The 18,079-nt window shown below is 49.0% G+C and overlaps 1 protein-coding gene across 5 annotated transcripts in view; it reads left to right on the top strand.

Annotated features, from left to right (window-relative positions):
- ttll5 (tubulin tyrosine ligase-like family, member 5) overlaps positions 1-18,079 on the top strand; it is a 595,921-nt gene that overhangs the window by 509,230 nt on the left and 68,612 nt on the right. For all 5 annotated transcript variants that reach the window (XM_070879712.1, XM_070879709.1, XM_070879708.1 and 2 more), the window contains one exon: positions 3,859-4,085. In XM_070879712.1, coding sequence (XP_070735813.1) covers positions 3,859-4,085 — 227 coding nt within the window. The remainder of the gene's footprint in view (positions 1-3,858; positions 4,086-18,079) is intronic.

The following is an 18,079-nucleotide window of genomic DNA, read 5'->3' as shown; positions in this document are numbered from 1 at the left end:
TACTAGAGATCCAGAGAACACGAGTTGAAATCCCACCATGATGGTTTGGAAATTTCAATTCAGTGCAAAAAAAATCTGGTATCAGTAAAAGTGACCATAAAGCTGTCGGAAAAACCCAACCGGTTCACTGATGTCCTTTAGGGAAGGGAACGGACTGTATAGATGCACCAGGATGATGGCAGGGATGGGGAACTCTAGCTATGAGGAGAGACTTGAGATACTAGGACAGTTCCCATTTCTTCTTAGGCAGTCCCTCGTATCGAGGATGACTTGCTTCCACACCAAAAGGGTTGAGTTCACAGGTGTTTCAATGAAGGACCCTGACATTCCAGATCCCGAACTACATCCTGAAGGGTGGAAGATGCCTGTGCGTGGATATTTTTAACGTGGGGTGACTGTTGCACACCAGCCACCACACGGGCTTGACAGAGCTAGGTCTTGGTCCAGTGGAAAGGATTAACCAGGATGACTGGAGACCAGCTCTGCTGCACGGACCTAGTGTGCACACATATCGCAGTGTGGGCTGGGCCCGTGCTGCCCCTGGGCCCTCGCCTCTCCTGGGCCCCGATCATGTCGCTCTACAATCTCTCTCCGCTCCTTCGCCCCGACCTCGCCGCTCCTCTGCTGTTTGCCTCTTCTCCTGCTGTACCTCCCCACGCACCAATCAACGACCTGGATTTTGGCGACGTCCAATCCAATCGCCCTTCTCTAAGTGGTCGCCCTCCTGCACCAGCTGAAGTGGCCTCCACACTGCTCCCGGGCGCCACTCCGTTTATGGTCCCGACCTGCCGCTAGTGCTTTCTCACAGGTCGAAACCTCCACACTGCTGTTCCCACTAGGACACAGAAGACTAACGGGAGATTTAATAAAGGTTTTTAAAATGATGAAGGGCATCAATGAGGGAAAGAATGACAAGGAGTCGTCGATTTAAAATTGTCAGAGAGAGTGAGGAGAAATCTCTACACAGAGTGTTGTTGGAGCATAGTGTGGTTTAATACAGGGACTGGATGATGCAGAGACCACTGCATCTTTTAATGGAAAATTGGATTGCATTGGGATTAGTTTGAGATTGATACAGGGCTATGGGGAGAGCAGGTTAGTGGGAATATTTGGGATCGATACAGGGTTACGGGGAGAGAGTAGGTCAGTGGGATTAGTTTGGGATTGATACAGGGTTATGGGGAGAGCGCGGGGCAGTGGGATTAGTTTGGGATTGATACAAGACTATGGGGAGAGAGCGGGACAGTGGGAATATTTGGGATTGATACAGGGCTACGGGGAGAGCGCGGGGCAGTGGGATTAGTTTGGGATTGATACAAGGCTATGGGGAGAGAGCGGGGCAGTGGGATTAGTTTGGGGATTGTTACAGGGCTATGGGGAGAGAGCGGGGCAGTGGAATTAGTTCAGTATTGATGCAGGGCTATGAGGAAAGAATGAGACAGTGGGAATATTTGGGATCAATACAGGGTTATGGGGAGAAAGCAGGCAGTGGGATTAGTTTGGGATTGATACATTTGGGTTAGATGCAGAGTAAAGCTCCCGCTACACTGTGCCATCAAACACTCCCAGGGCAGGTACAGCACGGGGTTAGATACAGAGTGAAGCTCCCTCTGTACTGTTTCTAATAACTCCTAAACGCCTGTCTCTGCCCCTCCCTCTAACCCTCATCCATGCATTGTTACCCCAGACTCATCTATTCCAATGCCTCCCCTCTTCCACCCTCCATAAACACCAGCTCATGCAAAATTCTGCTGGCTGTATTCAATCTCGTTCCAAGTCCCAATCACTCCTTGTTGACCTACATTGAATCCTGGTCCTCCTAAACTTCCAATTGAACAATAGCATCCTTGGGCTGGATTTCCGGCTTTGCTGATTTCGGGCGGTGGGGCGGTAGAGTTAGCGGCGGGAATAGTTTGCGCCTCAGTCAGTAACATTGGGCAGCTGGGCCCTGAGTGTGGGGCGGAGCACTCAGGCAGGCTAGCATGGGAAACTCCTGAGTTAAAGAGCCGGGCCGGGAGCGCTCCGAGAGGCACCTGGGGAGAAATAAAACCCGGAAAAACAACCCACAAAAACATTTCCAAAACATTGCGCACGCCACCAAAACATAAATCGCAAAAAAACGTAAAGAAAACATCGTGCTTACCTTACTTACCTTACATACTTACCTCTCTGCGGTCGGTATTGTTGGTCCGCCCGTCTGTACAGGCGGTCACTGCGGGGCGCGCTGCAGGGCGGGAGTCAGAAACCGCGCCGGTGTTGCAACCAGGACATTGCACTCCGGCACAGCTCTTCTGGGTGGTGCTGCTCCGCGCCGCCACAAAACCGTCCCCAAAACTCCCCGCGGGGCGCTGGAGGCTGGCCGCCCGCCCAGAACACCTCACTGCCGCCATTGCTGCCGTTCTGGGGCGAAAAACAGAGCGCATACATAGAAAATAGGTGCAGGAGTGGGCCATTCGGCCCCTCGAGCCTGCACCGCCATTCAATAAGATCATGGCTGATCATTCCCTCAGTACCCCTTTCCTGCTTTCTCTCCATACCCCTTGATCCCTTTAGCCGTAAGGGCCATATCGAACTCCCTCTTAAATATATCCAGTGAACTGACCTCAACAACTCTCTGCGGCAGGGAATTCCACAGGTTAACAACTCTCTGAGGATCGGGAAAATCAGCCCCCTCATGTTTAACCCCTGCATGACCTCATCCCTCCCGATCTCTGTAATCGTCTCCAGCCCTATAACCCTCCCCCCAGATTCTCTCTGTTTCTGCGACTCTGGCTTCTTGTCCATCCACTTCCTTTACTCCATCATTGACGGCTGTCTGTCAGCCGCCTGGGCTGCAAGCTATTGGTCACCGCTCCTAATAGCTCCTTTGTCTGACGGCGCTCCGGTGAAGCACCTTGGGACAATGTTCTTTAAAGGTAATACACAAATTCAAATTGTTGTTGTTATGTGTGTCTACATGTGTATATATTGTAAATATATATATATGTTTACAATATATATATGTACATATATACACGTGTGGTAAATGGTACCGGGGAGACATGAATCAAAGGTGGGTAACTGAAGTTATGGTACAGATCAGCCGTGATCTAAATGAATGGTGGAACAGGCTCGAGGGGCCAACATTTGCATGTATCTACACATGTATATATTGTAACACATATCGCAGTGTGGGCTGGGCCCGTGCTGCCCCAGGGCCCCCGCCTCTCCTGGGCCCCGGTCACTTCCCTCTATGGACTCTCGCCGCTCCTTTGCCCCTCCTGCTGTGCCTGCCCGCACTGCAATCAGCGACCTGGCTTCGCGGCCGTCGCCCTCCTGCAGCAGCACGCGCTGCTCCCTGCAGTGGTATGCTGTCACACGTTGCTCCCTCCAATGACCCCGGCCTGCTGATGGTTTTGTGTGCAATATGTGTGCGCGCTGGGTCTGTGCAGCAGAGCTGGTCTCCAGTTAGACTTGGGTAATCCTTGCCACTGGACCAAGACCTCGCTCTGTCAAGCCCGTGTGGTGGCTGGTGTACAACGGCCACCACACGTTAAAAAAACCCACGCACAGGCACCTTCCACCCTTCAACATGTAATTCGGGATCTGGAATATTAGGTCCTTCATTGAAACACCTGTGCACTCATCCCTTTTTGGCGTGGAAGCAAGTCATCCTCGCTTCGAGGGACTGCCTATGATGATGTTGTGAATGTGTATATGTGCTATCCATATATATTTTAAATATATATGTTGGTATATAGCTGTATACATGTGTACATATTAATGCATATATATGTTGGTGTATCTATGTGTATGTATATATTGTCAGTGTGTGTGTATCTATACATATGTTCATTTATATGTTTCTTGCTGTCACAGGCGATCCTTGCAGAGAACCAGTTGCAGGCCATGGCCTCCATCAGCCAATGGTCAGGACCATTTGCAGCAGGGAATCAAACCTCCCTGAGCAGCAACTCCTGCGACCAGTGGCCAGCGAACCAGCAGAAGCTGGAAGCTCCTCACCGCAGCCCCCCACTCCTCCCGAGACCACCAACGAGTAACAAGCAGGGGATGGCCAGAAAGACATCCACCCAGAGGGTACCCAGGTAGGACCTTCAGTACTCACTCTGACCCACTGCCGTCCTCCCACTCCAAACTCCTCTGCCAGGTTGTACTCCCTCTAAGGAAGGATAGAGTTGCCTTCATCATCAATGGCAGTCCCTCAAAATCGAAGAAGACTTGCTTCCACTCTAAAAGTGAGTTCTCAGCTGACTATACAGTCCAATACGGAAATTACAGTCGTTGTCACAGGTGGGACAGACAGTGGTTGAAGGAAAGGGTGGGTGGGGAGTCTGGTTTGCCGCACGCTCCTTCCGCTGCCTGCGCTTGTTTCCTGCACGCTCTCGGCGACGAGACTCGAGGTGCTCAGCACCCTCCCGGATACACTTCCTCCACTTAGGGTGGTCTTTGGCCAGGGACTCCCAGGTGTTGGTGGAGATGTTGCACTTTATCAAGGAGGCTTTGAGAGTGTCCTTGAAACATTTCCTCTGCCCACCTGGAGCTCATTTGCCGTGAAGGAGTTCCAAGTAGAGCGTCTGCTTTGGGAGTCTCGTTGTCGAACATGCGGACGATGTGGCCCGCCCAATGGAGCTGGTCGCGCGTGGTCAGTGCTTCGATGCTGGGGATGTTGGCCTGATCGAGGACACTGACATTGGTGCGTCTGTCCTCCCAGGGGATTTGCAGAATCGTGCAGAGGCAGTGCTGGTGGTATTTCTCCAGTGCTTTGAGGTGTCTACTGTACATGGTCCACGTCTCTGAGCCATCCTGGTGGCCAAGAACGGGGAGACACTCATTAAGGACACCGAGGCAGTCAGGGCCCGCTGGAAGGAGCACTTCGAAGATCTCCTTAATTGAGACTCTGCCTTTGTCACAAGTGTCCTTGACTCCATCCTGCAACTTGCTGCCCGCCACCATCTCAGCAAAACTCCAGCCCTGCACAAGGATTTGCCTTAGAGGGAGTGCAACAAAGGTTCACCAGACTGATTCCTGGGATGGGTGGATTGTCCAATGAGGAGAGATTGAGTAGACTAGGCCGATATTCTCTAGAATTTAGAAGAATGAGAGGTGATGTTATTGAAACATACAAAATTCTTACAGGGTTGATGCTGAGAGGATGTTTCCCAGTCCCTCCCACCCACCTCCTCACCATATCCCTCACTCCCACCCACCTCCTCACTATATCCCTCACTCCCACCCACCTCCTCACCATATTCCTCACTCCCACCCACCTCCTCACTATACCCCTCACTCCCACCCACCTCCTCACTATACCCCTCACTCCCACCCACCTCCTCACCATACCCCTCACTCCCACCCACCTCCATATCCCTCAGCCCCACCCACCTCCTCACCATATCCCTCACTCCCACCCACCTCCTCACCATATCCCTCACTCCCACCCACCTCCTCACCATATCCCTCACTCCCACCCACCTCCTCACCATATCCCTCAGTCCCACCCACCCACCTCCTCACTATATCCCTCACTCCCACCCACCTCCTCACCATATACCTCAGTCCCACCCACCCACCTCCTCACCATATCCCTCACTCCCACCCACCTCCTCTCTATATCCCTCACTCCCACCCACCTCCTCACCATATTCCTCACTCCCACCCACCTCCTCACCATATCCCTCACTCCCACCCACCTCCTCACCATACCCCTCACTCCCACCCACCTCCTCACCATATCCCTCAGTCCCACCCACCCACCTCCTCACCATATCCCTCACTTCCACCCACCTCCTCACTATATCCCTCAGCCCCACCCACCACCTCACTATATCCCTCACTCCCACCCACCTCCTCACTATATCCCTCACTCCCACCCACCTCCTCACCATATCCCTCAGCCCCACCCACCACCTCACTATATCCCTCACTCCCACCCACCTCCTCACCATATCCCTCAGTCCCACCCACCCACCTCCTCACCATATCCCTCACTCCCACCCACCTCCTCACTATATCCCTCACTCCCACCCACCACCTCCCCATATCCCTCAGTCCCACCCACCCACCTCCTCACTATATCCCTCACTCCCACCCACCACCTCACTATATCCCTCACTCCCACCCACCTCCTCACCATATCCCTCACTCCCACCCACCCACCTTCTCCCCATATCCCTCCGTCCCACCCACCCACCTCCTCACCATATCCCTCACTCCCACCCACCCACCTTCTCCCCATATCCCTCCGTCCCACCCACCCACCTTCTCCCCATATCCCTCCGTCCCACCCACCCGCCTTCTCCCCATATCCCGCACTCCCACCCACCCACCTCCTCACCATATCCCTCAGTCCCACCCTCCCGCCTTCTCCCCATATAAAATCATAGAATGGTGACAGCACAGAAGGAGGTCATTGGCCCGTTGAGCCCATGCCCGCTCTTTGCAAGACCATTTTACCCAGTCTCATTCCCCGCCCTTTCCCCGTAGCCCTGCAATTTTCTTTCCTTCGGGTACTTATCCAATTCCCTCAACCCCACCTGCCCCCCTCACTCCAGATCCAACAGCCCCATCTACCACCCAGTAGTATTGAAGTATATTACATTCCCCGTTGACATTTTATTATCAATGGTTTCGGTTCAATGACGTAATTGTAACTAAAAGTGCTGACAACTTGTATGCTACCATTACATGTCTCGGGTGTCCATCTTTTACATCAGGTCACATAACAAGCACAAGCTCATCGGCCGGTCTGCAAACCAGGTGCGAGTATGTACCCCTTGTGGATGAGGCACGTGATCCTGTTCCTTCTCAAGGCTCAACAGGCTGGGTGGGGCTCTTTTCTGAAGGCTGAGGGGTGACCTGATAGAGGTCTTTACAATTATGAAGGGGTTTGATAGGGGAGCGGTAGAGAAAATATTTCCACTTGTGGGGGAGACCAATGGAGAATTCAGGAGAAACTTGTTGACCCAGAGAGTGCTGAGAATGTGGAACTCGCTGCCACAGGGAGGGGTTGAGGTGAATAGTATCGATGTATTTAAGGGGAAGCTGGGTAAGTACATCAGGGAGAAAGGAATAGAAGGATATGCTGACCGAGTGAGATGAAATGGGAGGAGGCTCGTGTGGAGCATAAACACCGGCATAGAACGGCTGGGCCGAATGGGGTTTCTGTGCTGTATGTACGGAGCTGCAGCCTGACAGCTCACAGTGCTGACCTATGCACTTGCAGTGGGAGCAAATTGGTGTTGATTGAGTAAATAATTGCGCCACATTTCTCCCTACAGCAAACATTTGTAACACCACAGCGGATGGTTTGGTGTGTGGCTCTGCTGGCAGGGGTAGCAGCTCCAGGGACTTGCTTATTGCCATTCGAGCAGAGCAGGCCCAAGTTTCACATATTTCTGTAAGACTGGAAAGCTTGCTTGGCAGCTCCTTGGACTGATTCACGCCTCCCCCGTATCCCAGAGCTGCCCACCTTGAATGACCTAACTGGGTCAGCGGATCCCCACTGCCTGAATGCACTGGTTTCCGAATGTGGCCTTGGAAGGGAAGGGCAAGCTAGTCTCTGAGCTCTGAACAGGGCCCATCCTCATGTACCCCCCACACCCTGCTCCTCCGCAGTTCAGTCCCATTCTAATGTTGTGGTTGAAGATCATGTGAGAAAGTTTATGAGTGTGTATGGATGAAATTTCCCCCTCCTTTCTCTCTCCTTCCTTCGCCGAGCTAATGCGGGAGGCAGAGGAGGGAAGGGGGGAACACAGCCATTGAAACAAGATGCCACATTTAAGGACATCTCCTCTGGGCTGGAGAGGAACTTGGAGTGGGAGGGGGAAGATCCAGTTGTCGTGGTCCATATGGGTACCAACAGTATAGGTAGGACAAAGAAAGAGGTTCTGCTGAGGGAGTATGAGCAACTAGGGGCCAAATTAAAAAGCAGAACAGCAAAGGTAATAATCCCTGGATTACTACCTGAGCCACGAGCAAATTTACATAGGGTAGAGAGAGTTATAAACACGTGGCTCAAAGCCTGGTGTGGGGAGAAATGGGTTTCGATTTCTGGGGCACTGGCACTGGTACTGGGGTAAGAGGAAGCTGTTCCGTTGGGATGGGCTTCACTTGAACGATGCTGGGTCCAGTGTCTCGGCGAATCAAATAACTAGGGCTGTAGAGAGGGCTTTAAACTAAATAGTGCGGGGGGTGGGTGGGTGGGGTGTCAGGGGGAGGGTTCTGGTGAGCGAAAATGTAAAAAGTCAAAGAATAAGGAGAAGGCAATAGAGCAGGGTAGCGCTGGGGGAAATGAAAACCAGAGCAGGCCAGGAAGGGACAGAATGTATAAACATAAAGGTGAATCAGAAAGTGGGGTCAAAGCATGAAAAAATGGTAAAAAAACAAATTTAAATGCTCTTTATCTGAATGCACGTAGCATTCGTAACAAAATAGATGAATTGACGGCACAAATAGATGCAAATGGGTATGATCTGATAGCCATTACAGAAACGTGGTTGCAAGGTGACCAAGGTTGGGAACTGAATATTCAGAGTATTTGACAATTCAGAAGGACAGACAGAAAGGAAAAAGGAGGTGGGGTAGCACTGTTAATAAAGGAATCGATCAGTGCAGTAGTGAGAAATGATATTGGATCAGAAGATCAAGATGTTGAATCAGTTTGGGTGGAGATAAGAAATAATAAGGAAATAAGTCACTGGTGGGCATAGTCTATAGGCCCCCTAACAGTAGCTACACTGTTGACAGAGTATAAATCAAGAAATAATGGAGGCTTGTAAGAAAGGTATGGCAATAATCATAGGCGATTTTAATCTTCATATTGATTGGACAAATCAAATTGGCCAAGGTTGCCTTGAGGAAGGGCTCATATCTGGGATAGTTTCCTTGAACAATACATTGCGGAACCAACCAGGGTGCAGGCTATCTTAGACCTGGTACTGTGTAATGAGACAGGATTAATAAATGATCTCCTAGTAAACGATCCTCTAGGAAAGAGTGATCCTAGCATGGTTGAATTTCAAATTCAGTTGGTGGGTGAGAAAGTCAAATCTCAAACCAGTGTCCTGATCCTAAATAAAGGCGATTACAAAGGTATGAAGGCAGAGTTGGCTAAAATGGACTGGGAAACTAGATTAAAGTGTAAGACAGTTGATAAGCAGTGGCAGACATTTAAGGAGATATTGCATAACTCTCAACAAAAATATATTCCAATGAGAAGGAAACAGAAGGGAGAACCATCTGTGGCTAACAGAGGAAGTAAGGGATGGTATCAAATTGAAAACAATGGCATACAAAGTGGCCAAGATTAGTGGGAGGACAGAAGATTGGGAAATGTTTAAAAACCAGCAAAGGACGACCATAAAAATAATAAAGAGAGGGACGATAGATTATGAGAGTAAACTTGCACGAAATATAAAAACAGATAGTAAGAGTTTCTACAGGTATATAAAAAGGAAATGAGTAGCTAAAGTAAACGTTGGCCCCTTAGAAGATGAGACTGGGGAATTAATAATAGGGAACAGGGAAATGGCAGAGACTTTAAACAAATATTTTGTATTGGTCTTCATGGTAGAAGACACTAAAAACATCCGAATAATGGATAATCAAGGGGCTAAAGGGAGGGAAGAACATAAGACGATCTATTACTAAAGAAAAATACTCAGTAAAATAATGGGACTAAAGGTGGACAAGTCCCCTGGACCTGATGGCATGCATCCTCGGGTCTTAAGAAAAGTGGCTGCAGAGAGCGAATACATTGGTTGTAATTTACCAAAATTCCCTGGATGCTGGGGCGGTCCCAGTGGATTGGAAAACCACAAATGTAACACCCCTATTTAAAAAAGAAGGAAGACAGAAAGCAGGAAACTATAGAGCAGTTGGTCTAACATCTGTCATTGGGAAAATGTTGGAGTCCATTATTAAGGAAGCAGTAGCCGGGACATTTGGAAAAGCATAATTCAATCAAGCAGAGTCAGCGAGGTTTTATGAAAGGGAAATCATGTTTGGCAAATTTGCTGGAGTTCTTTGAGGATGTAATGAGCAGGATGGATAAGGGGGGACCAGTGGATATGGTGTATTTGGATTTCCAGAAGGCATTCGATAAGCTGCCATATAAAAGGTTACTGCACAAGATAAAAGTTCACGGGGTTGGGGGTAATATATTAGCATGGATAGAGGATTGGCTAACTAACAGAGAACAGAGAGTCGGGATAAATGGGTCATTTTCCGGTTGGCAAACAGTGACTAGTGGGGTGCCGCAGGGATCGGTGCTGGGGCTTCAACTATTTACAATCTATATTAATGACTTGGATGAAGGGACCGAGTGTAATGTAGCCAAGTTTGCTGCTGATACAAAGATGGGTGGGAAGTTGTGAGGAAGACACAAAAAATCTGCAAAGGGATATAGATAGGCTAAGTGAGTGGGCAAAAATTTGGCAGATGGAGTATAATATGGGAAAATGTGAGGTTATCCTCTTTGGCAGGAAAAATAAAAAATACAATTATTATTTAAATGGAGAGATATTACAAAATGCTTCAGTTCAGAGGGACCTGGGGTTCCTTGTGCATGAAACACAAAAAGTTAGTATGCAGGTACAGCAAGTAATCAAGAAGGCAAATGGAATGTTGGCCTTTATTGCAAGGGGGATGGAGTATAAAAGCAGAGAAGTCCTGCTACAACTGTACAGGGTATTGATGAGGTCACACTTAGAGTACTGTGTACAGTTTTGGTCTCAGTATTTAAGGAAGGATATACTTACATTGGAGGCTGTTCAGAGAAGGTTCACTAGGTTAATTCAGGAGATGAGAGTGGTGACTTATGAAGATAGGTTGAGTAGGTTGGGCCTATACTCATTGGAGTTTAGAAGAATGAGAGGTGATCTTATTGAAACATGTAAGATACTGAGGGGGTTCGACACGGTAGATGCAGAGAAGATGTTTCCCCTCGTGGCCGAATCTAGAACTAGGGGGCATCGCTTCAGAATAAGGGGTCGCCCATTTAGAACTGAGATGAGGAGAAATTTCTTCTCTCAGAGGGTCATAAATCTGTGAAATTCTCTGCCCCAGAGAGCTGTGGAGGCTGGGTCATTGAATATATTTAAGGTGGAGATAGACAGATATTTGAGCGATAAAGGGAATAAAGGGTTTTGAGGAACAGGCATAAAGTGGAGCTGAGACCAGGATCAGATCAGCCATGATCTTATTACATGGCGGAGCAGGCTCGAGGGGCCGAATGGCCTACTCCTGCTCCTATTTCTTATGTTCTTATGTTCACCCCTAGCGTTACTACATACGTGACCCAGATGTCAGGAAATTGGGATCTGAGGAAGGTAGGAACAGGAATAAGCCATTTAACCCTTCGAGCCTGTTCCACCAGTTAATGAGTTCATGGAATGCATTCTAGGCAGTTTCCCAGAACAATATGTCGTGGAACCAATCAGGGAACAGGCTATTTTAGATCTTGCATTGTGTAATGAGACAGGGTTAATTAATAATCTCATAGCAAAGGATCCTCTGGTGAAGAGTGATCATACTATGATAGAATTTCACCTTGGGTTCGAGAGTGAAATACTGAGGTCCGAAACGAGAATCTTAAACTTAAATAGAGCCAATTACATAGATACGAGGGGCGAGTGGATTAAGGTAGATGGAGACATTAGAATAAAAGGTATGACAATAGATGAGCAGTGGCAAACATTTAAGTAAATATTCCAAAATTTTCAATGAATATACATTCCATTGAGAAATAAAAACCTCCATGAGATAAGTGATCCATCCGTGTCTAACCCTGGATGTGAGATCTCAATGTGTCTCGGTAGCACCAATACTGACCGAGCTGACCGAGTCCTGAAGGACATAGCTGCCAGACTGGGCCTGTGACAAGTGGTGAGAGAACCAACTCAAGGGAAAAATCTACTTGACCTCGTCCTCACCAATCTATCTGTCGCAGATTAATTTGTCCATGACAGCATTGTTAGCAGTGATCACCGCACAGTCATTGTGGAGACGATGTCCCATCTTCACACTGAGGACACCCTCCATGGTGCTGTGTGGCACTCCCACCGTGCTAAATGGGATAGATTCAGAACAGATCTAGCAGCTCAAAACTGGGCATCCATGAGGCACTGTGGGCCATCAGCAGCAGCAGAATTGTATCCCACCACAATCTGTAACCTCATGGCCCGGCATATCCCTCACTCTACCATTACCATCAAACCTGGGACCAACCCTGGGTCAATGAGGAGTGCAGAAGAGCATGACAGGAGCAGCACCTAAAAATGAGGTGCCAACCTGGGGAAGCTGCAACACAGGACTACATGCATGCTAAACAGCAGAGGCAGAATTAAACCACTAACAGGAGGAGGAGGCTCCATGAATATCCCAATCCTCAATGATGGCGGAGGCCAGCACGCAAGTGCAAAAGACAAGGCTGAAGTGTTTGCCGAGTGGATGATCCATTTCGGCCTCCTCCTGAGGTCCCCACCATCACAGAATCCAGTCTTCAGCCAATTCGATTCACTCCACATGATATCAAGAAACGGCTGAGCGCATTGGATACAGCAAAGGCTATGGGCCCCAACAACAGCCCGGCTGTTGTGCTGAAGACTTGTGCTCCAGAACTAGCCGCGCCTCTAGCCAAGCTGTTCCAGTACAGCTACAACACTGGCATCTATCCAATAATGTGGAAAACTGCCCAGGTATGTCCTGTCCACAAAAAGCAGGACAAATCCACTCTCAATCATCAGCAAAGTGATGGAAGGTGTTGTCGACAGTGCTATCAAGCGACACTTACTCATCAATAACCTGCTCACCGATGCTCAGTTTGGGTTCTGCCAGGATCACTTGCTCCAGACCTCATTACAGCCTTGGTCCAAACATGGACAAAAGAGCTGAATTGAGGTGAGAGTGAGAGTGACTGCCCATGATATCAAGGCAGCATTTGACTGAGTGTGGCATCAAGGAGCCCAAGTATAACTGAAGTCAATGGAAATCAGGGAGAAAACTCTCCACTGGCTGGAGTCGTACCTAGCACAAAGGAAGATGGTTGTGGTGGTTGGAGGTCAATCATCACAGCCCCAGGACATCGCTGCAGGAGTTCCTCAGGGCAGTGTCCTCGGCCCAACCATCTTCAGCTGCTTCATCAATGACCTTCCCTCCATCATAAGGTCAGAAGTGGGGATGTTCGCTTATGACTGCACAGTGTTCAGTTCCATCCGCAACTCCTCAGATAATGGAGCAGTCTTTTCCTGCATGCAGCAAGACATGGATGATATTTGGGCCACACAAGTGCCAGGCAATGACTATCTCCAACAAGCGAGAGTCTAACCACCTCCCCTTGACATTCAGCGGCATTACCATCGCCGAATCCCCCACCATCAACATCCTGGGGGTCACCATTGACCAGAAACTTAACTGGACCAGCCACATAAATACTGCGGCAACAAGAGCAGGTCAGAGGCTGGGTATTCTGCAGTGAGTGTCTCACCTCCTGACTCCCCAAAGCCTTTCCACCATCTACAAGGCACAAGTTAGGAGTGTGATGGAATACTCTCCACTTGCCTGGATGAGTGCAGCTCCAACAACACTCAAGAAGTTCGACACCATTCAGGACAAAGCAGCTCGCTTGATTGGCCCCCATCCACCACCTTCAACATTCACTCCCTCCACCACCGGCGCCCCCTGGCTGCAGTGTGCACCATCTACAAGATGCACTGCAGCAACTCGCCAAGGCTTCTTCGGCAGCACCTCCCAAACCCACGACCTCTACCACCTAGAAGGACAAGGGCAGCAGACGCATGGGAACACCACCACCTCCATGTTCCCCTCCAAGTCACACACCATTCCGACTTGGAAATATATCGGCCGTTCCTTCATCGTCGCTGGGTCAAAATCCTGGAACTCCCTCCCTAACAGCACTGTGGGAGCACCTTCACCACACGGACTGCAGCGGTTCAAGAAGGCGGCTCACCACCACCTTCTCAAGGGGCAGTTAGGGATGGGCAATAAATGCCGGCCTTGCCAGTGATGCTCACATCCCATAAACAATTTTTTTTTAAACTAAAGAAGTTAAGGATAATATTAGATTAAAAGAAGAGGCTTATAAGGTTGCGAAGAATAGTAGTAAGCCTGAGGATTGGGAAAGCTTTAGAAACCAGCAAAGGATGACCAAAACATTTATAAAATGGGAGAAAATAGAATATGAGAATAAACCAGCAAGAAATATAAAAAGAGATTGCAAGAGTTTTCACAAGTATGTAAAAAGGAAGATAGTAGCAAAAGTAAGCGTTGGTCACTTAGAAGCTGAGACAGGTGAAATTATAATGGGGAATAATGGCAGAGACTTTAAACAATATTTTGTATCGGTCTTCACAGTAGAAGACACAATAAACTTACCAAAAATAGTGGGGAACCAAGGGACCAATGAGAGTGAGAAACTTAAAGTAATTAATATCAATAGTGAAAAAGTACTTACCATATGCCTTTTGGAAAACGAAATATACTACATCCACTGGTTCCCCTTTATCTACCCTGCTAGTTACATCTTCAAAAAACTCTGATCAAATTGTTAAACACGATTTCCCTTTCAGAGCTCCCTCGATGACAAAAGAGATAGAGAGTAAGATGAAGCAGGAAAAAAGAGGTGTATGACAGATGTCAGGTTGAGAATACAAGTGAGAACCAGGCTGACTATAGAAAGTTCAGAGGGGAAGTGGAAAGGCAAAAAGAGAGTATGAGAACAGATTGGCAGCTAACATAAAAGGGAATCCAAAAGTCTTCTAAAAGCATATAAATAGTAAATGGGGCCAATTAGTGACCAAAAAGGAGACCTCTGCAGGGAGGCAGAGGGCATGGCTGAGGTACTAAATGTGTACTTTGCTTCTGTCTTCACAAAAGAAAAGGATGGTGCCAAAGTCATGGTGAAAGAGGAGGTAGTGAGATACTGGATGGGATAAGAATTGATAAAGAGGAGGTACTAGAAAGGTTGTCTGTACTTAAAGTAGATAAGTCACCAGGACCGGATGGGATGCATCCCAGGACGCTGAGGGAAGTAAAGGTGGAAATTGCAGAGGCACTAACCTCCTTGGATATGGGGCTGGTGCCAGGGGACTGGAGAATTGCAAATGTTACACCCTTGTTCAAAAAAGGGTGTAAGGATAAACCCAGTAACTACAGGCCAGTCAGTTTAACCTCGGTAATGGGGAAGCTTTTAGAAACGATAATCCGGGACAAAATTAACAGTCACTTGGACAAGTGTGGATTAATTAAGGAAAGTCAGCACGGATTTGTTAAAGGCAAATCGTGTTTAACCAACATGATTGAGTTTTTTGATGAGGTAACAGAGAGGGTTGATGAGGGTAATGTGGTGGATGTGGTGTACATGGATTTCCAAAAGGCGTTTGATAAAGTGACAAAGTTGAAGCCCATGGAATAAAAGGGACAGGGGCAGCCTGGATACGGAATTGTCTCAGTGACAGGAAACAGAGAGTAGTGGGGAACGGTTGTTTCTGGGACTGGAGGAAGGTATACAGTGGTGTTCCCCAGGGTCGGTACTGGGACCACGGCTTTTCTTGATATATATTAATGACTTAGACTTGGGTGTACAGGCCAAGTCCTCCACTTCAATATGTGCTTTAAACGTGTCACATAATCTTGCGTGAGCCACCCATTACAGCTCACTGTGCCAAGCATGCCCCATTTACCTTCTACTGCAACCTTCAGTATCCCCTGATTCACAATCCCATCTTGTAGGTTAGTTACACTGAACCTCCCGTAGATGTCTCAGTGTGATGAGCCTGCAGGTTTGAGCACTGGGCTGCACTGGATAGTGTCGCAGGCACACAGCCTGGCCCATGGGTACGACACTGGCGTTAATGGCCCCATAGAACTGAGGGCCCCGTGTCTGTGAAATAGAGAATAGTAGGCACAGTAGGTGTCAGCCTTGGCTCAGTGGTCGCACTGTCACCTTCGAGTCATGTGTTGTACATGTTATAGAGAGAATAGTACACACAGGATATGTTAGGGAATAGTGCATGCAATATATGCTGTAGTGAATGGTATACATACAGTGTATACATAGAAAATAATACATACAGTATATTTTATAGAGAATAGACTCAGAGCCTGGTTCTATCCTCACTCGACCAGTGCACTTCAGCACCTCCCAGTAACGGGTGCTGGGCATTGATCGGGAATGGATACCTTGACCGATTCCCTGGTGTGAGAGAGCTCAGGCCAATGGCTCTGCTGCCCTGACTGCCATCAACTACCTCGGAACCTGGAACCCAGGGGCCTTCCTGTCCCGTCTCATCCCGGGAGTGCACTCACCCACCGAGCTATCGCAGGGGCGGAAACACCAAACTAAAATCCTTTGCAGGAGCAGGTTCCAACAGCCCTTCACTTTTCTTGGCAGTTCACACCACTCTCTCTCGCCAAGCAGCCCCTCCCCTTCAGCAGTGAGTTGTATGAACTGGCTGACACCAGATGCTGTGTTTACATTGGGCTCAAGTTGCGAACTGCCTGGTGGGGTGGGTGTGGTGGCTTAAGTCTCTCGGATGGAGGCTGCAGGTTTGCCCACACCCCAAGTAGGCACCAACTTTACTGGGCAGGTGGAGCTGCGATGCTGTCCTCTCCTGGCCCTCTGAGGAAGGGAGGCTGTGCAGAGCCAAGCAGGCAGGCCAATCTGTACAAGGTGGCTGCCGCTCAACTCAACACTGAATGTAGGCCTGTGAGGTGTTGTGGCTGATAATTAGTTCGTGAGCTGAGGGTCAAGTCAGCTGAAGGCACGGTCACCAATGCTGGAGCTATTTATTTTTCTATTCACCCACGGGATGTGGGTGTCACTGACAATGCCAGCATTTATTGCCCATCCCTAGTGACCCTCAGAAGGTGATGGTTCATTTCAGAGGGCAGTTAAGAGTCAACCACATTGCTGTGGGTCTGGAGTCATATATCGGCCAGACCGGGTAAGGACGGCAGATTTCCTTCCCTAAAGGACATTCGTGAACCAGATGGGTTTTTACGACAATCCGGTAGTTACATGATCACCATTACTGATACTAGCTTTTTATTCCAGATTTATTTAATTAACTGAATTTAATTTCCCCAGCTGCCGTGGTGGGATTTGAACTCGGGCCTCTGATCATTAGTCCAATAAGAAAACCACTATGCTACCGTACCCATAATTAAAATCGGGATGCTCAAGATGCCAGATGCAGAGATCACGGCGGGGGGGTTGTAGGGCTGTTGGAGGTTGCAGAGATAGGGAGGGGCAAGGCTATGGAGGGGTTTGAAAACAAGGATGACTATCTTAAATTCTTGGTGTTGCTGGACCGGGAGCCAATGTAGGCCAGCGAGCACAGGGGGTGATGGGTCAACGGGACTTAGTGCGAGTTAGGACACAGGCAGCGAGCACAGGGGGTGATGGGTGAGTGGGACTCGGTGCGAGTTAGGACACGGGGCAGTGAGCACAGGGGGTGATGGGTGAGCGGGACTTGGTGCGAATTAGGACACGGGGCAGTGAGCACAGGGGGTGATGGGTGAGTGGGACTTGGTGCGAGTTAGGACACGGGGCAGCGAGCACAGGGGGTGATGGGTGAGCGGGACTCGGTGCGAGTTAGGACACGGGGCAGTGAGCACAGGGGGTGATGGGTGAGCGGGACTTGGTGCGAGTTAGGACACGGGCAGTGAGCACAGGGGGTGATGGGTCAGCGGGACTTGGTGCGAGTTAGGACACGGGGCAGCAGAGTTTTGGATGAGTGTCCGTTTATCCTGTACAGCCACCTATACCGGGTAAATGGCACTGATTGTACCCCATTAACATCGGCGTCAATTACAACCGCTGAAACCATCTAATGCCACCTACTCCGGGCAGTTTGAGCAGCTGTTTAAAGTGCGGTTTCTTTGCACTCCTGGTTATTCCCTCTTTCCATCACAAATTCCAGGCTGTGTTTTACAGTCAGGGTTGAATTCAGTTCTGCCTACATCACAGACATTTCTGCTGCCCGAATCACGAGTAAGTATCTGAACGTGGTCACTAAGTTGTGAAAGTGTCGACCAGCCAAGGCTCCGAGCGTTGACTCTG

Source organism: Pristiophorus japonicus, chromosome 4 (genome assembly GCF_044704955.1).
Source record: "Pristiophorus japonicus isolate sPriJap1 chromosome 4, sPriJap1.hap1, whole genome shotgun sequence".
NCBI classification, from domain to species: domain Eukaryota; kingdom Metazoa; phylum Chordata; class Chondrichthyes; family Pristiophoridae; genus Pristiophorus; species Pristiophorus japonicus.
Note: the sequence above shows the minus strand (reverse complement) of the source record. Positions and strands in the feature narration are given on the sequence as shown.